Here is an 18795-nt window from a genome sequence, read left to right as displayed (position 1 = left end):
ACAAACTCTGTTTCTACATCACATTTTCCATACTTGTCATATTATCATCAGCTGCTTCTATATCCCAAAAGAATACTAACTAGTGATCGATAGCCCGGACATGTCTGGCCATGGCCTACATGTGCCCTGGGTAGTTCATTTATTTGCCTTGGTGGATTTGCTAGAGTGGAATTTAATCAATAGTTAATTCATTAATTCTGGTCCTTGAGAATGTAGAGACTACGGTGGATGTAGATAGCTGGCTGGCTCTGGCTTTGACTGAAATATGACAAACACAGTAGCTGACAGCTTCCCTTGTATTGGGTTGCCTTTTTAGCTATAAATAGATGAGCAAAAAAAAAAGAAGAACGTCAATAAGAAAGAGATTTTATTAGTTACTGCTAGTATTCCAAAATGCATCATTTCCAGGGGAAAGGGTCAAAGGAAGGCAGAGCGAGAACACAGATCATGTCTTTCATTGTCTTTAATTGGCACCATGGCAGTTTTTTCTGTTCCAAATCAATTCAGGGCTGTATTATTGACGAGGAGTCTGTGGTATAACGTCTTTGTAGCATTCGCAAATAATTGTTGGAAAATTTGCCTGAAGCTACTGAATGATATAAATGGTATTTTTACATACCAACTTTTCAGAAATCCTTATGAAATCAGCACAGGCTGCGTGTCTTTAAATGAAGGTTACACCACTATCATCATTTATAAATCCCCTTAAATTTTCAAATTACTCAGGTTGGGGTTGAATATGGCAAAAGAGGTTTTAGGTTGTGAAATAAGAATTCTCCTCTTTTTACCTCACTAAATTTGGGGTGAAACTTTGAGGCCTCTATTTTTTTTTATAGTATGACTTTTTTTGTATTATCAGATAATCTCTTCTATCCTTAATTTTCCCTCTCTGATATTTTTCAGTGACTGATAGCTTGAGCACTGAAATAATAATTTTATATTTTGTGTGAAAAAATTAGATCATGATTTATTTTATTATTTTCTTAATAGAGAGGATGTTGGGCTGTAGATATAATATGTCACATCAAGTCTTCTTCACCCATATTCTAAACTCCCTCCCTCACCAATATGGACAATAGGAGACACATTTTAATTTGGACTGGAATTTCTGTCAGAGTCTTTTTTTTAAAGTAGGCCCTATGCCCAACATGGGGCTCAAACTTATGATGCCAACATCAAGAGTTGCATGTTCTACCAGACTGAGCCAGCCAGGTGCCCCTCTGTTAAGAGTCTTTAAAGGATACAGGAAGACCTCTTGAAAGAGATTGTTTCAAGTATATCTACTACTGTTGTACAGATCTGATCAAGTCTTATAATTCAGGAAGTATCATTTTTAATGGCTAGTGAGTTTTCTTTATCAGACACATTGTTTCATTAAAAGACCTTACAGAAGGGGAGCCTGGGTGACTCAGTTGGTTCAGTGTTTGACGTCGGCTCAGGTTGTGATCTCATGGTTTGTGGGTTCAAGCCCGGCATGGGAATCTATGCTGACAGCCTGGATCCTGCTTCAGATTCTGTATCTCCCTCTCTCTCTCTGCCCCTTCCCCACTAACTGTCTGTCTCTCTATTTCAAAAATAAACATTTAAAAAATTCAATTATTTAAAAAAAAAGACTTTACAGAATATCGAATTTATTCATTTTTTAAGTTAATTTATTTATTTTGAAAGAGAGAGAGAGAGAGAGAAAAGAGAGACAGAGAGAGAGAGAGAGAGCACACTTGTGTGGGTCGCGGCCGGGGGGCAGAGAGAGGAAGAGAGAGAATCCCAAGCAGGCTCCACACTGTCAGCCCAGAGCCCAACTTGGGGCGTAATCTCATGAACCTTGAGATTGTGACCTGAGTTGAAATCAAGAGTCAGCTGCTTAACTAACTGAGCCACCCAGGTTCTCCTCAAGTCTCTTAAGACTCTGCTATCAATACCTCCATTTTCTCACCTCCCTCTCTTCCCAAACTCCTTTAAGTTTTCTACCTCTTGTAGCTCCGGTAGAAGCCAGTCACTGAGGCCGACTGTGCCTCTCAGCAAAAGCCCCCTCTTCCTAATTCACTTTGGCCTTTAACTACCACATTGTACCCTGCACTCTGAACACCCATTTCCTTCTTTTACTAGGTCCATTCCAAATCCTTGTATTAATTGTGAGACTGAACAGAAAGACTCTCCCTCCTCATCAGGTAGTTCAAACATCACACTTTTAGTCATTCTGATGTCTCAAAAATTGCTGACCCTGTTTTTCCCCCAAACTCTGGTCTCATCTATGCAGCTGCCTATTGATTTTCTGTAGTAGTATCTGCTACCTCAAGCCTCAGCGGTACATTCTCCTCTAACTCATCATCTTTTCCAACATTCATTTTCACAGATGCACCACCACCTGCATATTATCGCTGACATCTATCTTTGAATTTTTTTAATCCCCTGAGTTTGCTCAATCTTCCTATATGTGTCTCTCTTCTTCATTTCCACCACCACCACCACCCTGGTTCATGTTTTCATCATTTAAGTTTATGTAACCTGTTTCTGCAGGGGTCTTAATTCAACGAGATACAAAGAAGAAAAGGCTTTGCATTTTGCCCACTGCTTGCTGCCTTATACATAATCCTTTGGCTGTCCTGTCTTCGACTCTTGAAAGCCTCTCAGAAACATCTTATAGCTTTTGAATTATTTTTAGTTATGAGTCTCACTTTGGTAATTGAGATTCATGATCAAGTATTAAAAAGTCTTTTCTGTCTCTAGCAAATTATTAAGCCCAAGTCTGGTTCAAAGATTCTACCATTTCACAGACTCATGCCTGATCACAGCTTGTCTGTTCCCTTCTCCTTGCTCTTTCCCTCTTATCCCCCTTGATCCAGTGTGTCTCCTCTCAATGCTATTGTTTCACTGCCATCACTGGGCAACCCTCAAAGCCCTCTGCATATCAGGTGGCACTTTTCCTGGAGAGTTGTATTTCCCTTGAGAGGCCCCAAGAGGATCTCCACATAGTCAATTTCCCTGACACGAGTGCTGCCCTCTATAGCTGATCTCTTGTGGTCCCAACAGAGTAGGGCATCCCAAGGACTCTTCTTGCTGGAGTCTCCTCTTCCTAGAAGGCTGCCATCGTGAACAGTATACCCTCAAGCTGGCTCAAGCCTAGTCATCTCGCAAGGCATCTCCTGGTTCTGGTGAAGCTCATTGATCCGTGCCATGAGGCACTCTTTATTTTACCTTTTTGTTGCAGCTACTTTGGACAATACCTAGCCATCAGGATTCTCTCATGGAGAGTCAAGCACCTTTTCTCTGCTTGTATAGACTGTCAAGATCAATGTCAAGCTCTCCCCAAACTCCTTACTATCCTCCAAGGATAGTAGCAGCAGACTGAGTTTAGACATTTCTATAACTCAGTGAGTACCAAACATGAGAAACAAGTGCTTCCAATTTCTCTTTCTCCAGTTTCTCTAAGTGACATATTTGGAATGCCTTCCTCAGTCTGACCCTAGGTGTTAGCAGGGGTTAGGGCGTGTGTTTGATGCCACTCTTCACTATGTAAATAACTCCTCTTTCACTCTGTGCCTCAAAACTTCCAATGGCTTTCCAACACACTCAAAAACAAATCCAGTTGTTTCTGTGTTGTAGAAAATCCTACATCATCAGCCAACACCCATGCCACCCTCCTTATACCCATAGGATCTCATTTTCCCACATTCTGTCTTGTGTGCTGTCCAATCCAGCCCTACTAGATTCACTGGCCCTTCAACATGCCAAGCACATGGTTGCCTCACAGCTTTTCCCTCCACCTAGAAACCCCTCCGGGCTTGATTCGCCTCTTCTGTCGAATTTCTGCATAGAAGAACCAGTCCTTCCTAGACCACCAACCTGACGTATGATACACTTATGTGTCCCTCTTCTCCCAGAAAAAATGCAAGTTTTAAAAAAAGGGGGCTTTAGCTGTCTTGTTCGCTGATAAGTAAAGAACAGGGCTGGCATATAGGAGGTACTTAAGAAATACTCACTAAATTTCCTACTTTCTAAAACTCTCCTAGAATTCTGTTTATCTTTGGTTGTTTTGGGTGACAGGTCAATGTTAAAGAGTTTTATCCTTGGGATTCAACAGAATCTTGCTGTTCCCTTTAGAAGTGAAATACTTACCATGTTTAAAAGGAGGAACTCATTACCTGTCATCCTCAGTTTGGGGCTGTAGTTCAAGTCCCCATACAAGAGCGGAACCCCATTCAACAATCTTTTGCACTTGAGTTACTAATGTAGCTCACTGACCTTTCTCTCTAGCCCTGGTCTCTTCCACTCTAGCATGTCAGGGTGTTAGTTCTAATAAGGCTTTGTAGTCTAGGAGTGACAACAGTGCACAATCATACTATTTCACTATCAAACTCAATACAGTGTTTGAGGGACTCCATCAACTTTTTTCTTTTTTTTCAAATTTACCCTCCTCTTTTGCTGGATGTAGCTTATTCATTCATCAAGTTGGTCACATTACTCTTCCATACACACTGAGGCTGATTCCCACCCTTTACATTTGCTTATGTTGATTTTCCTGCACAGAATCTTCCCTTCCTCATTTACCAATTCAAGTCCAAATCTATCTGTTCCATGATACCCTCATTGTTTAGTCTAGAACAGAGGACTTTTGCTTATGTGTTTTTATAATATCTGTAGCCTAAACACATTTAAATACTTGACTTAAATTGCCATATAGCATTTACATGCTTTGTGTTTGCATGTTTTGTATTCCCTATTATTCAAGGACACAGGTTTTGTCTTTTGATTTTTCACCTATTACAAGTTATGCTAAACATTCTAATAGATAAATATTCAATGACTTGATTTGAGAGCTGAGAGTTAATATTTTCATCATGCAACATTTATTTAGTCCTCTATTAAAAGTTACTTGATCATTTATGATAGCCGTAATCTGGAATACAATTGAAGAACTTGAGTGTTACATAAATAATTGACCAAAATGACCAAGTTGAGTAGAAAAAAAAAGGGTCTATATAAACATGATCAAGGAATCCAGAACTGTTTAATTTATAGCAATTTAGATTGATATCTTAAGGTATATGAAGATTTTTTTTTCCTTTGGCTTAAACAAGAACATTTTGACCAAATGGTAATAATAGAATAAAATGTTGAAGAATACCAGTGGGAACCCTAATTCTTCATAAAATTTTCTCTGACCTGTAACATTTTAATATTCACCTGTATCAAGGTAGGTGATAAAGAAATGATTTTCCCATACTCCTTTCTATCCTCAATATTAGTTTATACTTCTTGAAGTAAGGACTGAAAATGATGATCATAGTGGTGGTGACTACAGTGGTAGAGAATAGTAACAGAGATAGAATAGTAAATCTACTAACAGGGTGACATAATTAAAGGAAATAACTCCAACTGAAATGTCTGAATAATCAATGAATCCATGTATCAAAATGTGTGTAGATATAGTAGTTTTCATCAGAAACTTTATTAAGGTAGCTTAAATCATAGTCCTTATGTTCTGGGAGTTAAATAAACTCTAACCATGACTTTATGAACAAATCTGCAAAATATTTCATTCAAGGATTCACTGTTGGTTTACTTTTCTGTGTGAGCATGCAACCTTTACTAATCTATACCAAAAAGCTTCAGCTTGTTTCCCCAATATTTAACATTCATTCCTATGGTATAAGAACGTTTCTTCTATTTTTGCTCTTAAACATCAAAGGAATGAGACCACCAATTCCGTTTATAATGGTGCGTGTTTCTCAGAGATGTCTTTCCTTTGAAATCAGCAACCAAAAGGTTTTTCAGTGTCACTCTCCTTGGTTCTAATGAGAGATGTATAGGTGTTAAACTCGCTACTCTTCTTTGATCATTTACCTTCGTGCCTCAGTCTCAGATCCTCAAGAGCAAAACTGTTCATGTTATCGCTAAAAATATAAGCAGTCTCACTTCACAGTTTTGCTCTGCTAGAGAGAAAAGTTACAATGGTGTGGTATTCTGCATGGTGTTTTCTAGACTTTCCTAGTTTATCAGCTTTTGTGGAAAAGTCAGACCTTTGAATGTCACTTAAATGTAGTCTTTCCTGTAGTTGATTATGCAGTGAATACAAAAGAGGTATCTGGAAAATGTGGAATTAATTTTAAGAGTTGGACAAAGACCTTAGAATAATAATGGTGACTACAGAAGTCACCTATGAAACTGCTCTCTTGTAGGTGACATTAATTTCCTATCTACAGAGTCTTATTAGTGAATGTGTTATGTTTGTACCCCTAAGAAAATGAAATAATAATTTTCTTTTTTTTTAGCAGTCTATTAAAATGTCAAGGTTTATCTTGACTGCTGCTTTTTAATGTAAATGTTTGGTCTTAATTGAATTCCTAATATATGATGTCACTTGGAATTCTGATAGGGTCCAGTAATTTTGCCTGTAAAGATATATTTCCTCTTAAAATGAAAGGTATAACAAAAATACCATTTAGCACAATGGCAGAAAAGTGGTCACATGAGTTATTGTGAGATTTTTATTGGGAGAGTTTAAAGTATAGGGACTAAGCTTATATGTGCTTGCTCTCCTTCGAAATACCTACTGGAATGTTCTGTATAAAAATGCCCTATAACTATTTGTCATTTGGTCAGTTGCTGTAGTTGGAAATTCTAGAATTATAAAAATAGAATTAATCTTGCATGTCAGAGTTCCACCCCTTTTTCTGAAAACAATGAGAATAAAAATAATTATTATTTTGCATTACCTAGTGTTTTGCAAATAGTAGGCTTCCCTTGCCATGCTAAATTGCAAGAATATGTCATATCCAAATCTCTGGGGCTTTATTAAAAACTTTAACTATTCTGCTTATAGAGCTTATTTAAAAAACACTAAAGATAGTACAGCTATGTCATTTAGATTGTATCATTCTGGCAAGTAGTCCTAAGTGCAGAATTAAAGTTCTATAGCATTAACCTGAGAGTAAATCATTTTATTCAGGGCTGATTCCTACTGGAAAGCTTGATGTTCTGATTTCATTCATTTCAACAAATGAAATATTAATATATCATTGAAAGTGCAATAAAGTTTTAGTCAGATATTATGCCCTCATTGCATACCAACCCCTCCCTGAAAAGTATACCCATACTTAGAATGAAATTGTTGCTCAATTTTTAAGAATCACACATCTCCTAGAATATTATAATGTAAAGATATTTGTTGTGGAAACTTCCAATTCCTATATTTCCTTACCACAAAACATGTCTGACTGTAACATTAGAGGAATTACTAGAGAAACAAGTCTGTTTATAGAAGTTAAAATTAAGGTGTATCAAAGTACAGTGCATTGAGAGGAATTTTATCATTTATCATTTGATAAAATTTATAAGTTGTATTTATAAATAAATTTATCAATTACTTTTAATAATAGATAAGTTCATCTATTGATAACAAGACTTTATCAATATGGGCAGTTATTTGGCTATATGTAACAAAACACCCAACAACAGAAGTTTAAGTAAATAGTTGTAGAGATTGTACATTATTGCTGGCATTGGTTCAGCTTACCCAAATAACATGGTGGCCTTTTTGTGATGATTTTGATCTTTCTCAAGTGGCTGCAAGATGATTACTGAAGTTCCAGACATCGTGTTTAGCAGAAAGGAGAGAAAGGGGAAAAGTAGTGGCTGTGCCAAGAAAGCTGAAATTGCCTCGGAACCTTCCGAGGCTTCCACTGTGGTTTTATAGTTGCATATCGTTGGGCAACTATGTGACACATCGCTAGTCTGGGCTGGCAAAGGAGAAGGTGATTTCAAGTAGAGATTAGGTCTGCCACCTGTTCTAATTTCCACGCTACTTACCAAGTCTTATTACTTGTGGCTTAATTTTACTTATAAAACCAAAATTTTCTGTTGATTTTCCTAATTAGCCAAAACAATGGTACTTTCTTCTGGTCTCCAAAATTTAAAGTGGGAGATCACTGGACTCTTGCCATTTGTCATCCTCCCAAAAGCTTACTTAGTTTTCATTGATTCTCCAAACATATTATCTGGGAGTAACATATATGAGCATATTATACATTAGTATATAACTTCTTTGGCTTCAGCTTTTTAATTAAGAAGTTGTTGACAAAATGGACCTTTTGACCAATCTCGAAGATTAATCGAGAGTACATGAGGCCGATGGCAGCAATGTTAAATGTTGTCTTTTCAGAGTTATTGATTATTCTATCCATTGCAGATCCCTTCAAGTTGATTGGATGTCTCCAGGGAAGCCAAATGGCATCATTCTCGGATATGATCTCTTACGTAAAACATGGCATTCATGCCCTAAAACCCGGAAGTTAATGAAGGGCCACAATAGTGATCTCTGCAAGGCAGTGAAGTGTCAAAAACCGAAAGCTATCTGTGGACACAAGTGTTATTCTCCTGAAGCTAAGGTATATCTTTTCAAATGAGTCACTGAAATATGATTTTCTCACTAAACACTCCAGGTGAAATCACTTGCTTCTTAAACCATGGTTTGTCACGATCAATTTTTCCACTAGTCTATCAGGAAGACCCCGTGGAAAAGAAAGGATGCTTATAAAAACCCTGTCATCCTCATGAGCATCTTAGCCTTCTCGTTTTTCATCATCTTCACAGGAAATATTAGTTTATCGAAATGGTAAGGAACTCCCGACTTTGTGTTTGATTGAATGACTTGAATTTTCTTTACAACAAATCCATTCAGCTACAAGTGGGTGTTTGTTTACCTGACACTGATGAGTAACTGTGAACAGGACCTTCCATGGTTTGTCAGAAATATTTTAAAATTATGGCCATTTGCAGATTAATGTTCATATTAGTTGCAGTTTAGGAATCAGATCAATAATACAGCCAGACAGAGGAGTTTGTAAATGGGTTTTATTGACAAACGATGCAGAAAATCCTTAGTTTGAAGGTAGGATTTCATATAATGAAATAATGTTCCTATTTGTCAACAACAACATCACACATTTAATGACTAAAGCTGTTGCTAAATTCAAAAGATTCACTGCAGAAAGACACAGTAATTAAGAAAGTGAGTTGTTGAAGCAATATGGATCAAAATACAAATTATTACAGCTGACACTGGCCAAGCAGTAGTTATCATCTAAGAAATGTTATAAAACTAACAGTTACTAACTACACTTTTTTTTTGACACTTAGGCTCCAGAATTGTCATTATGACTTGGTTTTACATTACTTTAGGCCATTAAATGTACACTGTCTGATGAACATACATTCATAAAATAAAATAAAATTTAGTATTTCTGAAGGGAAAAAATGCTGGAATAAATTTGCCTATTAAAAATGTTCTCTAGGAGAAAGAAAGAAATCTTTGATGCATTAAGCAAAGGCTTATTATTTTAAGGATTAAGGACACACAGATATTGACAGTAAAAGAGTAAAGGAAGTCAATTAAAATCTCAAGAGAAAGCAATTGTTTGTAAATTTCTGCTTAGAGTTCTCTATGAATATGTATTTCTTGAGTGAGAGGTTGGAGAGAGATAGAAAGGAGACTAAGAATTTTTTTGGCTAAATCACTTTAAATACCAGGAGGACTTAAATACGCATACAAACTTTACCGTGTATTCAAACCCTGGTGAACATCAGACCCTGGAGGGCTTGTTAAAACACAGATAGCAGGTCCCAGCCCCAGAAGTTCTGATTCAGGAAATCTTGGGCGGGGCGTGAAAATTTGCATTTCTAACATGTTTCCAGCTGATGCCTCTGGTAGCCATACTAAACCAGCCAGGATCTGTTCCAGGAACCATATTTTGAGAATCACTAGATTACAGACTTGCTTTGGGAAACCATAAGATAAGCAAAAGTCTCTTCAAATATTAGGTACACATTTATCAGCTCAACTTAATAAAATGTCCATATAGGTTTCCTGAGGCAGCTAACTTGAAGACTGAATTAATAGATTAAGAAATATTCTGTTTATATGGAGACCTCCCAAGAGAAACGATTGCTTAAAATTTCATTTTGGGGAACCACCAATGATCTAAACCTAAGGGGGTTAGAAAAAGGGCATAAATTTCATGTGTCTAAAGGAGCTTGAGAATGGCAATGGAATTGAAAGAGCCAATTCTAAGGGGCCATCATCACTTAATAAACATTTCAGTGATGGGGCGCCTGGGTGGCTCAGTTGGTTGAGCATCCGACTTTAGCTCAGGTCATGATTTCACCGTCTGTGAGTTCAAGCCCCGCATTGGGCTCTGTGCTGACAGCTCAGAGCCTGGAGGCTGTTTCGGATTCTGTGTCTCCCCTCTCTCTGCCCCTCCCCTGTTCATGCTCTGTCTCTCTCTGTCTCAAAAATAAATAAAAACATTTTAAAAAATTTAAATAAACATTTCAGTGAAAGTTTCACAAGAAAATGTAAGTACTAGACAAGCCTGCTAAAAGAAAAGGCTGGATGTGCTTAAGTATCTAGAAACACACTCTATGTGAATTGGACTTTAACAAATACTTTGAGACCGTATAACAAAGGACAAGATTTTAGGTCCCTGTCAAAAAATAAGAGGAAGGCCTGTGTTGTTTTACCCTGAAAGCAAAAATGACCAGCATACTTAAATCTCAAAGAAACACATAAAAAAATTTTGCTTAAGTCTTAAAGATGGGGCATGATTTCAAAATTCACCTTTCATACAGGGTATGACATCAAAGAGAAGAATCACCCGGTGTATCTTTGGCATTAGACTAATTTTGAATCTTCATTGCTAATAACTAAATACAGAAAAAGAAATTCATTACAGTTGGTTTAGTATGGCTACCTGAAAAAAACACAGGGTAGACTTTGATTTTTAAGGGCCCTGTTTCTTTGATCTTTGATGATTTTTGAAAAATGAATGAAGTCCCAAGCTAGTGGCCCTTATGAAGACTTAGAGAGTCCACAATCTACTGCCTCATATTTAGCTTGAATCATATGTGGGTACAAGCTAGAAATAGCAATGTGCAAAATGGAAAAAGAGAAACACCTCTTAAATAGTGGTTGCCGTTGTCTGCCACGGGAAGCTGCTATCTAATTAATGTGACTTATGCCAAGTGTAGGTTCTGAGGCTACATTTCAGCAATTATTTAGCATTTGATTTGTTATATATACGGAGTGTCAGTCTCTCAGACCTCAAGTGAGCATGCAAATAATTATTTGATTGTTCAAGCACATAATTTCTTCTACAGCTCCTGGAAAAAAAAAACCACATTATTTAAAGGGCTTTTCAAAATTAATTTCCATATGATTTTTTTAATGTGGTGGCCTATATACATATATATATACACGTATATATATACATATATATACATACGTGTATATATATATATACATATACACATATACACACACACACACATATATATATATATATACACACATATACATATATATAAATGTTAGACTATTGAGACTTCCTTGTCTGAAGATTGGGTTCATAAATAAGTGATCATCTAAATTATAAGGATAATACTACTTATTAAAAGGAAAAGAAAGATCAGTGAGAGACAGGTTTCCATAAATGTGTTTTCAAATTAAACAGTCATTAAAATAAAAACATATATATGAAGGTAATTGTTCATTTACAATTCTAAATCTTCTTTACATTGGGAGCACTGACATTCAAAGGATAATTCATATGTATAGAGTGTGATAATATAATAGAGCACAAAGCATGTTTAAAGTCTTAAAAAGTTACATGGTATCAGATAGCATTTATAGAATTTAAATGATGCTGGAGAAATGCATTTTTCAAACTTCTGAATTTTTATCAATACTGTACTACATTTGGTCTCAGGTCAAGGCCTATTAGAACATAATTGTATCACGTGATATAGGATGGTATAGTACTTTGAATTGTGCTCATATTTCTTTAATCCCAATTCCCAACTTCAGGTTTGTTGTAATGGAGTCCTCCATGACCCCCAGCCTGGGCACCACTGTTGTGAAGAGAAGTATATCCCATTCGTTTTGAATTCAACTGGGGTTTGCTGTGGTGGCCGAATACGAGAGGCTCAACCAAATCATCACTGCTGCTCTGGGTATTATATCAGAATTCTACCAGGTGAGAATCATTTCCGGGTGTGCTCAGCGTCAGGGAGCAAGACTTCCTGTCCTCTTCAAGGTCCCTCTAGCTGCGTTAAAATCACATTGACACGAGGCAGATTAACAGGAGAAAATCCACTTTAATGCCATATGTACGAGGAATCTGCACAGACGTGGAAATTCCAACGGCAGCCAGGCAAAATGAAGTATACACGTCATTCTGAACTAAGGGTAAGGGTGTAGGGCTCTGAGACATCAGAGGAAAGGAATGCACTTCACAGGGCAGTAGAAAGAAGAGTAGATGTTTGGTAATTAGATGTTTGCCCTGCTGTATAGATGGGTCATTCAGATGCAATTTATCTCTGCTAATAACCCTTATTCTGGGAAAGACCCCCAATTTAGATTATTCTATGTAGTTAAGGGAGGGACAAAAGTTTCTCTTCAGCCTGCAAAGTCTCAGTTGCCTTCAACTCAAAATAATCTTCTCTCCAGTGTGGCTCATTTTGGGGAGGCTGCCCTTGGCCCCTACATCGGTAATCTGGGAAGCTGAAGAAGCCAACACATGACTCATGCCAGCCAGCTACTTCAAGCACCTAAACAACAAAAATTCAATGACTAACACATAGCCAATGGCCTGCTTTAAATATAACTTCTTCCCTCAGCTTTGTTGAAATCTAAGCAAGACTAGGTACAAAAAAGAGAGGGAATACAAGGGACTTACAGTATCTACTACATAAGGAAATATATCCAGACCTGGATAACTCTCTTTATTTTGTGACTTTATTTCAATCATGTGGCTAAAAATTTTCACCATAAATTCTATGAATTTCTAAATGTTCTACTGCATGAAGCCATTCTTCATGTCTTCCATTTCTATTCTGGACTATGTATTGTTCCCGGATGTATCAGAAACCCAAATTCTGATACTAGTCCACTATCAGGCTAGGTAGGGCAAAAAGAGGGTTGCAGCAAAGAATAGCAAACAGGGATCTTTCCCTCCTCACCCTATTTTTTTTTTATTTCTATCAGCTGACTGAATAAACCATTGTCCAACTTTCAACTACACAATGTCCAGTGAATGCAATCGAGAATAAAGACAATAACCTTTGGTATTTATAAAACACAAAGTCTCTGGTAGGTTCTGTATTTAAAGGCTTTACTTATGATACCTTATATGCTTTTCACAACTAGGAGATTGGCATTTTCTCTAAAGTTTACAAACAAGGAAACGAGTTCCGAAAGGGTCAATAACATAGCCAGATTCACATAGCTGGGAGTGGACACGTTTCAGTGTGTCTTTCCAAAATCCATGCTCTACTCTACTTACTCTTTTTGGGTGGGTGGGGGAGGGAGGGCAGAAATTTTATTTACTTTATTACTTTTTTTTCCAAGTTTTTACTTAAATACCCGTTAGTTAACAAGCAGTACAATATTAGTTTACATAAAACACCCAGTGCTCAACACAAAAAGTGCCCTCCTTAATACCCATCACCTATTTAATCCACGCCCCCCCACCCACCTCCTCTCCAGCAACCCTCAGTTTACGCTCTGTAATTAAGAGTTTGTGCACGCCAATGTTTACAGCAGTATTATCAACAATAGCCAAATTATGCAAAGAGCCCAAATGTCCATGGACTGAGGAATAGATAAAGAAGATGTGGTATATACAATAGAATATTACTCAGCCATAAAAATGAATGAGATCTTGCCATTTGCAACAACATGGATGGAGCTAGAGAGTATTATGCTAACTGAAATAAGTCAGTCAGAGAAAGACAAATACCACCTCATTTCACTCATATGTGGAATCAAAGAAACAAAACAAATGAATATGGGGGAAAAAGAGAGGCAAAATAGTTACTCTTACGTAACAAATATATGTTAATATGTATTAACATAGTTTTTAAAATGACTATTCCAGACTTCTAAATATCTTCACTATCGTCATTGGCAGTTACTGTTTATCCTGGAAAAGCCATTGACAATACAGATTTTTTTTTTCCTACCACCTAAGTTTAATGCCTATGTCTTCAGAAGCACAGAAAATGGATATGAGGCAAAGAGAAGAAAGTTAAGTGTTCAGATGCCCAGGAAAAGCTGAATGCTTTGAGATATCTAGTTTAACATGAAATTTATGCCAAACATCTACTTAATTCAGGTATTTTACCTTGTGTTTGGCATAAATACATTTACCCAGAATAAGTAAAAGGAGAAATTGTCTTATCCAGTATCTCTTTGGCAAAACACTGGAGCAAAAAGGAAAGGTGAGGTAATTAAATACCATGCAAGTTTATTCAAAGCAGAGAATCTCTACTCTTCTTAATTTTTCCTTAATATTAATAGAAAAATCTGTCTTTACAACCATACCATTATATCTTATTCTCTTGCAAAAATACTTTCATAATTGAATAACTCTTAATCAACTAGATCTTCCAAGTAAGAAAACACAATGGTGACGAAAATAAGGATTTTGTAGAAAATGGTTAACTTCTTTATACTGGAAATCATAGCGTTAGCAACTAATCAAACTCTACCAAATGTGTTACTCTCTCAAAATAGTTTGCACTTGGGGAGTTTTCAACTACATTTCCTGTCTTCCCTCCCAGGCAAAAAGTTGCCCTGAAAAATATAATTAAATAGATGAGATGGGCATGTTCTGTTGTTTTCTTCCTGTTGCTCAGACCAATGGATCACACAGGCTTTTCTCTAATTCTAGCAGAGAGTTAGATAATGGTGTTTTTACTTCTAAGTCACATTAAAATCTTTGATGTTATGATTTGTAATTAACTGTTTACACTCTGAGAAAATATTCTCTGTCCCTTTGACTTGATGAAAAATACTTGGTTGCACCCATCACAGCTATTAACTCTTAGGAGATTTGCCTGTCACCTTTTCAATCCTAACATGTCAGATTTCCAACTAAGAAAATGATCTTTTTAAAAAAAGAAAATAAAATTTAACTTTTTTCTCCCTAAAAAATGAACTAAACCATTTATTGACATTATTCACAACTTTTTGGTAAGTAACTTTTGAAACAAGAGTTTTTAAAATTTTTTTAATGTTCATTTATTTTTGAGAGAGACACAGAGCGTGAGCGGGGGAGGGACAGAGAGAGAGGGAGACACAGAACCTGACCTGGGCTCCAGGCTCCTAACTGTCAGCACAGCCCCACGCAGGGCTAGAACCCATGAACTGTGAGATCATGATCTGGACCAAAGTTGGATGTGCAACTGACTGAGGTGCCTACACTCCCCTTGACACAGAGTTTTTAAAACCTTCATGATCTGTATATGACATGCACATACGCCACATGCTCACTCAAACCTCAAACATTTTAATATCTTCCAAACTGTTGAGCATGGCCCAATTTGGACTCCTTTTAACTAGTTCATTTTTCACAGTATTAGAATGCCTACCATGGTATCAAGGGAAAAAAAATCCAATCTCATGGAATAATCAAAGAGAGTGTTTTGCCGTAATCATTCATCTCAATGTACCCAAATGAAGAGATTATATTGTAACCTCTATGCTCAGCCAATGGTCTTTGTTAACTACTTGAACACTGTTTACATCAAGAAAGAAAGCATAGTGACCCCAAGCCATCTTGTATCTAAATGCAATTAAAATTCAATCAGTACTCTGTCACTTCAAGGCTGAGATGGGTACAGGCATTTTGATATTTACAGATAAGTCTGAAATATTGGTTAATAATATTTACTTCATTTTTTTTCTCACAACTTGCCTTCACAGCACCCTGTAACAAAGCGTGGCAGAGAGAATGCTTATTCCACTCCTCTTTTTTTTTTATAAATATGCTAATGACCTCAAGCTAAATGTTAATATGGGTCATTCTTTGATAAGAATAACAATTAACTGTTAAGACTGCATGGTAGCTTTTAGAGAGAAAACATTTTTAAGCCTGTCGTGAAATAGATTCATTTTGAGAGGTTAATGAGAAGGTGACTGATCCTTGTATCTTATGTCTAATAGACCTTTTTCGAGGGAAAAAAATTCAGTTTTGCTTCTCATTGATATAATCCACATTTCTTTTTATAAAACCTTTTCTTCTGTCAGTAACTGAGTAAGATTCTGAGGGATTCGAGGAAATGTAGCTAAAATATTTAAACCAATTAATATTTGTTATCCTCAAACTGGCTTTAAAAAATGTTAGTTTTCCCCAAGATAGATAGATAGATAGATAGATATGGATGATATGTTTTTTCTAAGCCCACTGTTGTCCTAAGTGATATTTAATTAACTGGTGCTGCCCCTGGCCCATGTGACACATTATGTTAAAGAAAGTTTGTCAAGAAGAGACTGCTCTCTGGCTAAGGAGATTTAAGAAATAGGGGCACCACATTCAAGACCAAATTTGAAAGTCCTTTTACCCAAAGGAATATAACAAGTACAGTAACTTTACTAGTCACAGTAGGCTCATTCCTCTTTCATTGGCCTCTAGTAGATTCATCATTAAAAATTTAGAATTTTCTTCTGCTTATAAATACCATGTTATAGGATCCTTTCAAAGACTATCAACTAAGCCAACTGCCCCTTGCATTCTAGGAATTCATATTTTGAGAGAAAACTGATTATGCCTTGGCCCACTCTGTATTTTCCCTAGAGAAATGAAAACTTATGTTTACACAAAGACCTGCTCACAAATGTTTATAGCAGCTCTCTGCATAATTGCCAAAAACCAGAAACCACTCAAATGTCCCTCAGTGGGTAAATGAACAAACAGTGGTATATCCACACAAAGGAAGACTGGCCAGCAATTAAAAGGAACAAACTAGTAATAAATAGATACTATGATCTGTTACTAGTAATAAAAAGATACTATGATGAGTGAAAAAGCCAATTTCAAAAAGTTACTTATCGTAAGAGTACATTCGTATGGCCTGCCCAAATGAAAATACAATCTCTAGCGAAGGGGAGCAAATCAGTGGTTGCCAAGGCTGATGGGTGGGAGGAGAGTGTGACTGTGAAAGAATAGTACAGAGTTTTGGGGGGAGTTGAAGTTCATTTGTATCCTAATTGTATTTCTGTGTTAAAATTCATAGAGCTATGTGTCCCCAATAAGGTCAATTTTCAATGTATGATTTTTTTTAATAAAAAAATGTTTAAGTAGTACACCTTAGAATTCAATTTCCATTTTATAAATAAGAAAAGTAAGATGTAGAAACAAGACCAAGTCACCCCATTAGTCAAGATTGAAATTTGCATGATTGAAATTAGATTGGAGTGCCTGGGTGGCTCAGTCGGTTAAATGTTGGACTTCAGCTCAGGTCATGATCTCATGGCTCATGAGCTTGAGCCCCACATTGGACCCTGTGCTGACAGCTCAGAGCCTGGAGCCTGCTTTGGATTCTGTGTCTCCTTTTCTCTCTGCCCCTCCCCAGCTCACCTGTGTCTCTCTCTCTCTTTCAAAAATAAATAAACATTAAAAATTGTTTTAAGTTAGATTGAATCATTAGAGATATTGTGTTATATAATAACGTGATGACTGCATACATGTAACTTAATATATTTTTCTGGTATAATGGTAGAACAGAAAGAAAGGAAATTCATCTCCATTAAAATTACATTGAAAATTCGTATTAAAAGAAAGCAAGCAAAAATGTCCCAGAGACTAGACTCCTTATTTCAGGGAATATTGTCTATGATCGTATTTTAATGAAAGAACAAAATTCTGTATAGGGTTTTGCTGGTTTGATGCTGAGTAATTAGTAGATAAGAATGATGGGCTTTGGAGTCAAACTGCCTGGTTTCACATCTCATCTGTTTCACTTATTAGTTGTTAGACCTTCATTAAGTTACTTAAACTAAGTAATATTACTGGGAGTCCAATGTCTCTGATTTCCACTGAGCTCCTGAATTAGAACCCCCAAAGCTTTCATGTGCAAATAGAAGGAAAAGTTCATAGCGATTGGGGAGCATAAGACTAAATGGGGTTAACAGGAATCCTTTAGGCGACAGAAGATAGTCTCTTAGGAATTACTCTAGAGCAAAGACTCAAGTGTGTCCACTTTCATCACATCCTATTAAAGGGTAGCCAGTTCATAAAAGCTAGGAATCAAATGTCTAATGGACATTGAGATCCTATGAGACCAAAGATCCTCATTGATTCTTGTTGATTCTAAGGGACCAAGCAATCCTTGATCTAAGCTGAGTTTTAGCAATTGACTGGGGAAGTCACAAATAGCTTCCAACCTTTAAAGAGAAAGAAACTTCCCATTTTTCATGACATCACAGTCTAAACTCTAGACCCTAGAAACTATGCTTTGTTCTGAAAAAAACAGATGCTTGGAAACTGTGTCCTTTGTGTGCTACTACTGTCAACAAACACAGAGAATCAATTTGTCAAGCTTTCTGGGGAACATAACAGAAGGTGAACCACACATTGTGTGAGAGTGGAGTTTTAATGAGGAAATCCAGAATCTTCAGTATGTTAGCTTCTTGGGGCAACTGTAACAAATTACTAGAAACTTAGTGGCTTAAACCAACACAGTTTTATATATCTGACATTTCTCAAGGTCAGAAGCTCCAAATGGGTCTCACTGGGTGAAAATCAATGTCAGCCAGGCTGCCTTCCCTTCTAGGAGAGAGAATCCTTCTTCTTACCTTTTCCACCTTCCAGAGGCTGCCCACATTCCTTGCCTAGTGGCCTCCTTCCATCTTCCAGGCTTACAGTGGCCATTCAAACCTTTCTAACAGCATTATCAAACTTAATTCCATCTGCTACTTTAATCCCCTTCTGCCATACAACATAACACAGTCACAGGTTC

General features: G+C 36.8%; 1 protein-coding gene across 2 annotated transcripts in view; it reads left to right on the top strand.

The window, feature by feature from the left end:
• USH2A (usherin) overlaps nucleotides 1–18795 on the top strand; it is a 773795-nt gene that overhangs the window by 568659 nt on the left and 186341 nt on the right. For both annotated transcript variants that reach the window (XM_045048458.1, XM_045048459.1), the window contains 2 exons: nucleotides 8189–8387; nucleotides 11861–12029. In XM_045048458.1, coding sequence (XP_044904393.1) covers nucleotides 8189–8387; nucleotides 11861–12029 — 368 coding nt within the window. The remainder of the gene's footprint in view (nucleotides 1–8188; nucleotides 8388–11860; nucleotides 12030–18795) is intronic.

Source organism: Felis catus, chromosome F1, assembly GCF_018350175.1.
Source record: "Felis catus isolate Fca126 chromosome F1, F.catus_Fca126_mat1.0, whole genome shotgun sequence".
Classification (NCBI taxonomy): Eukaryota; Metazoa; Chordata; class Mammalia; order Carnivora; family Felidae; genus Felis; species Felis catus.
Note: the sequence above shows the minus strand (reverse complement) of the source record. Positions and strands in the feature narration are given on the sequence as shown.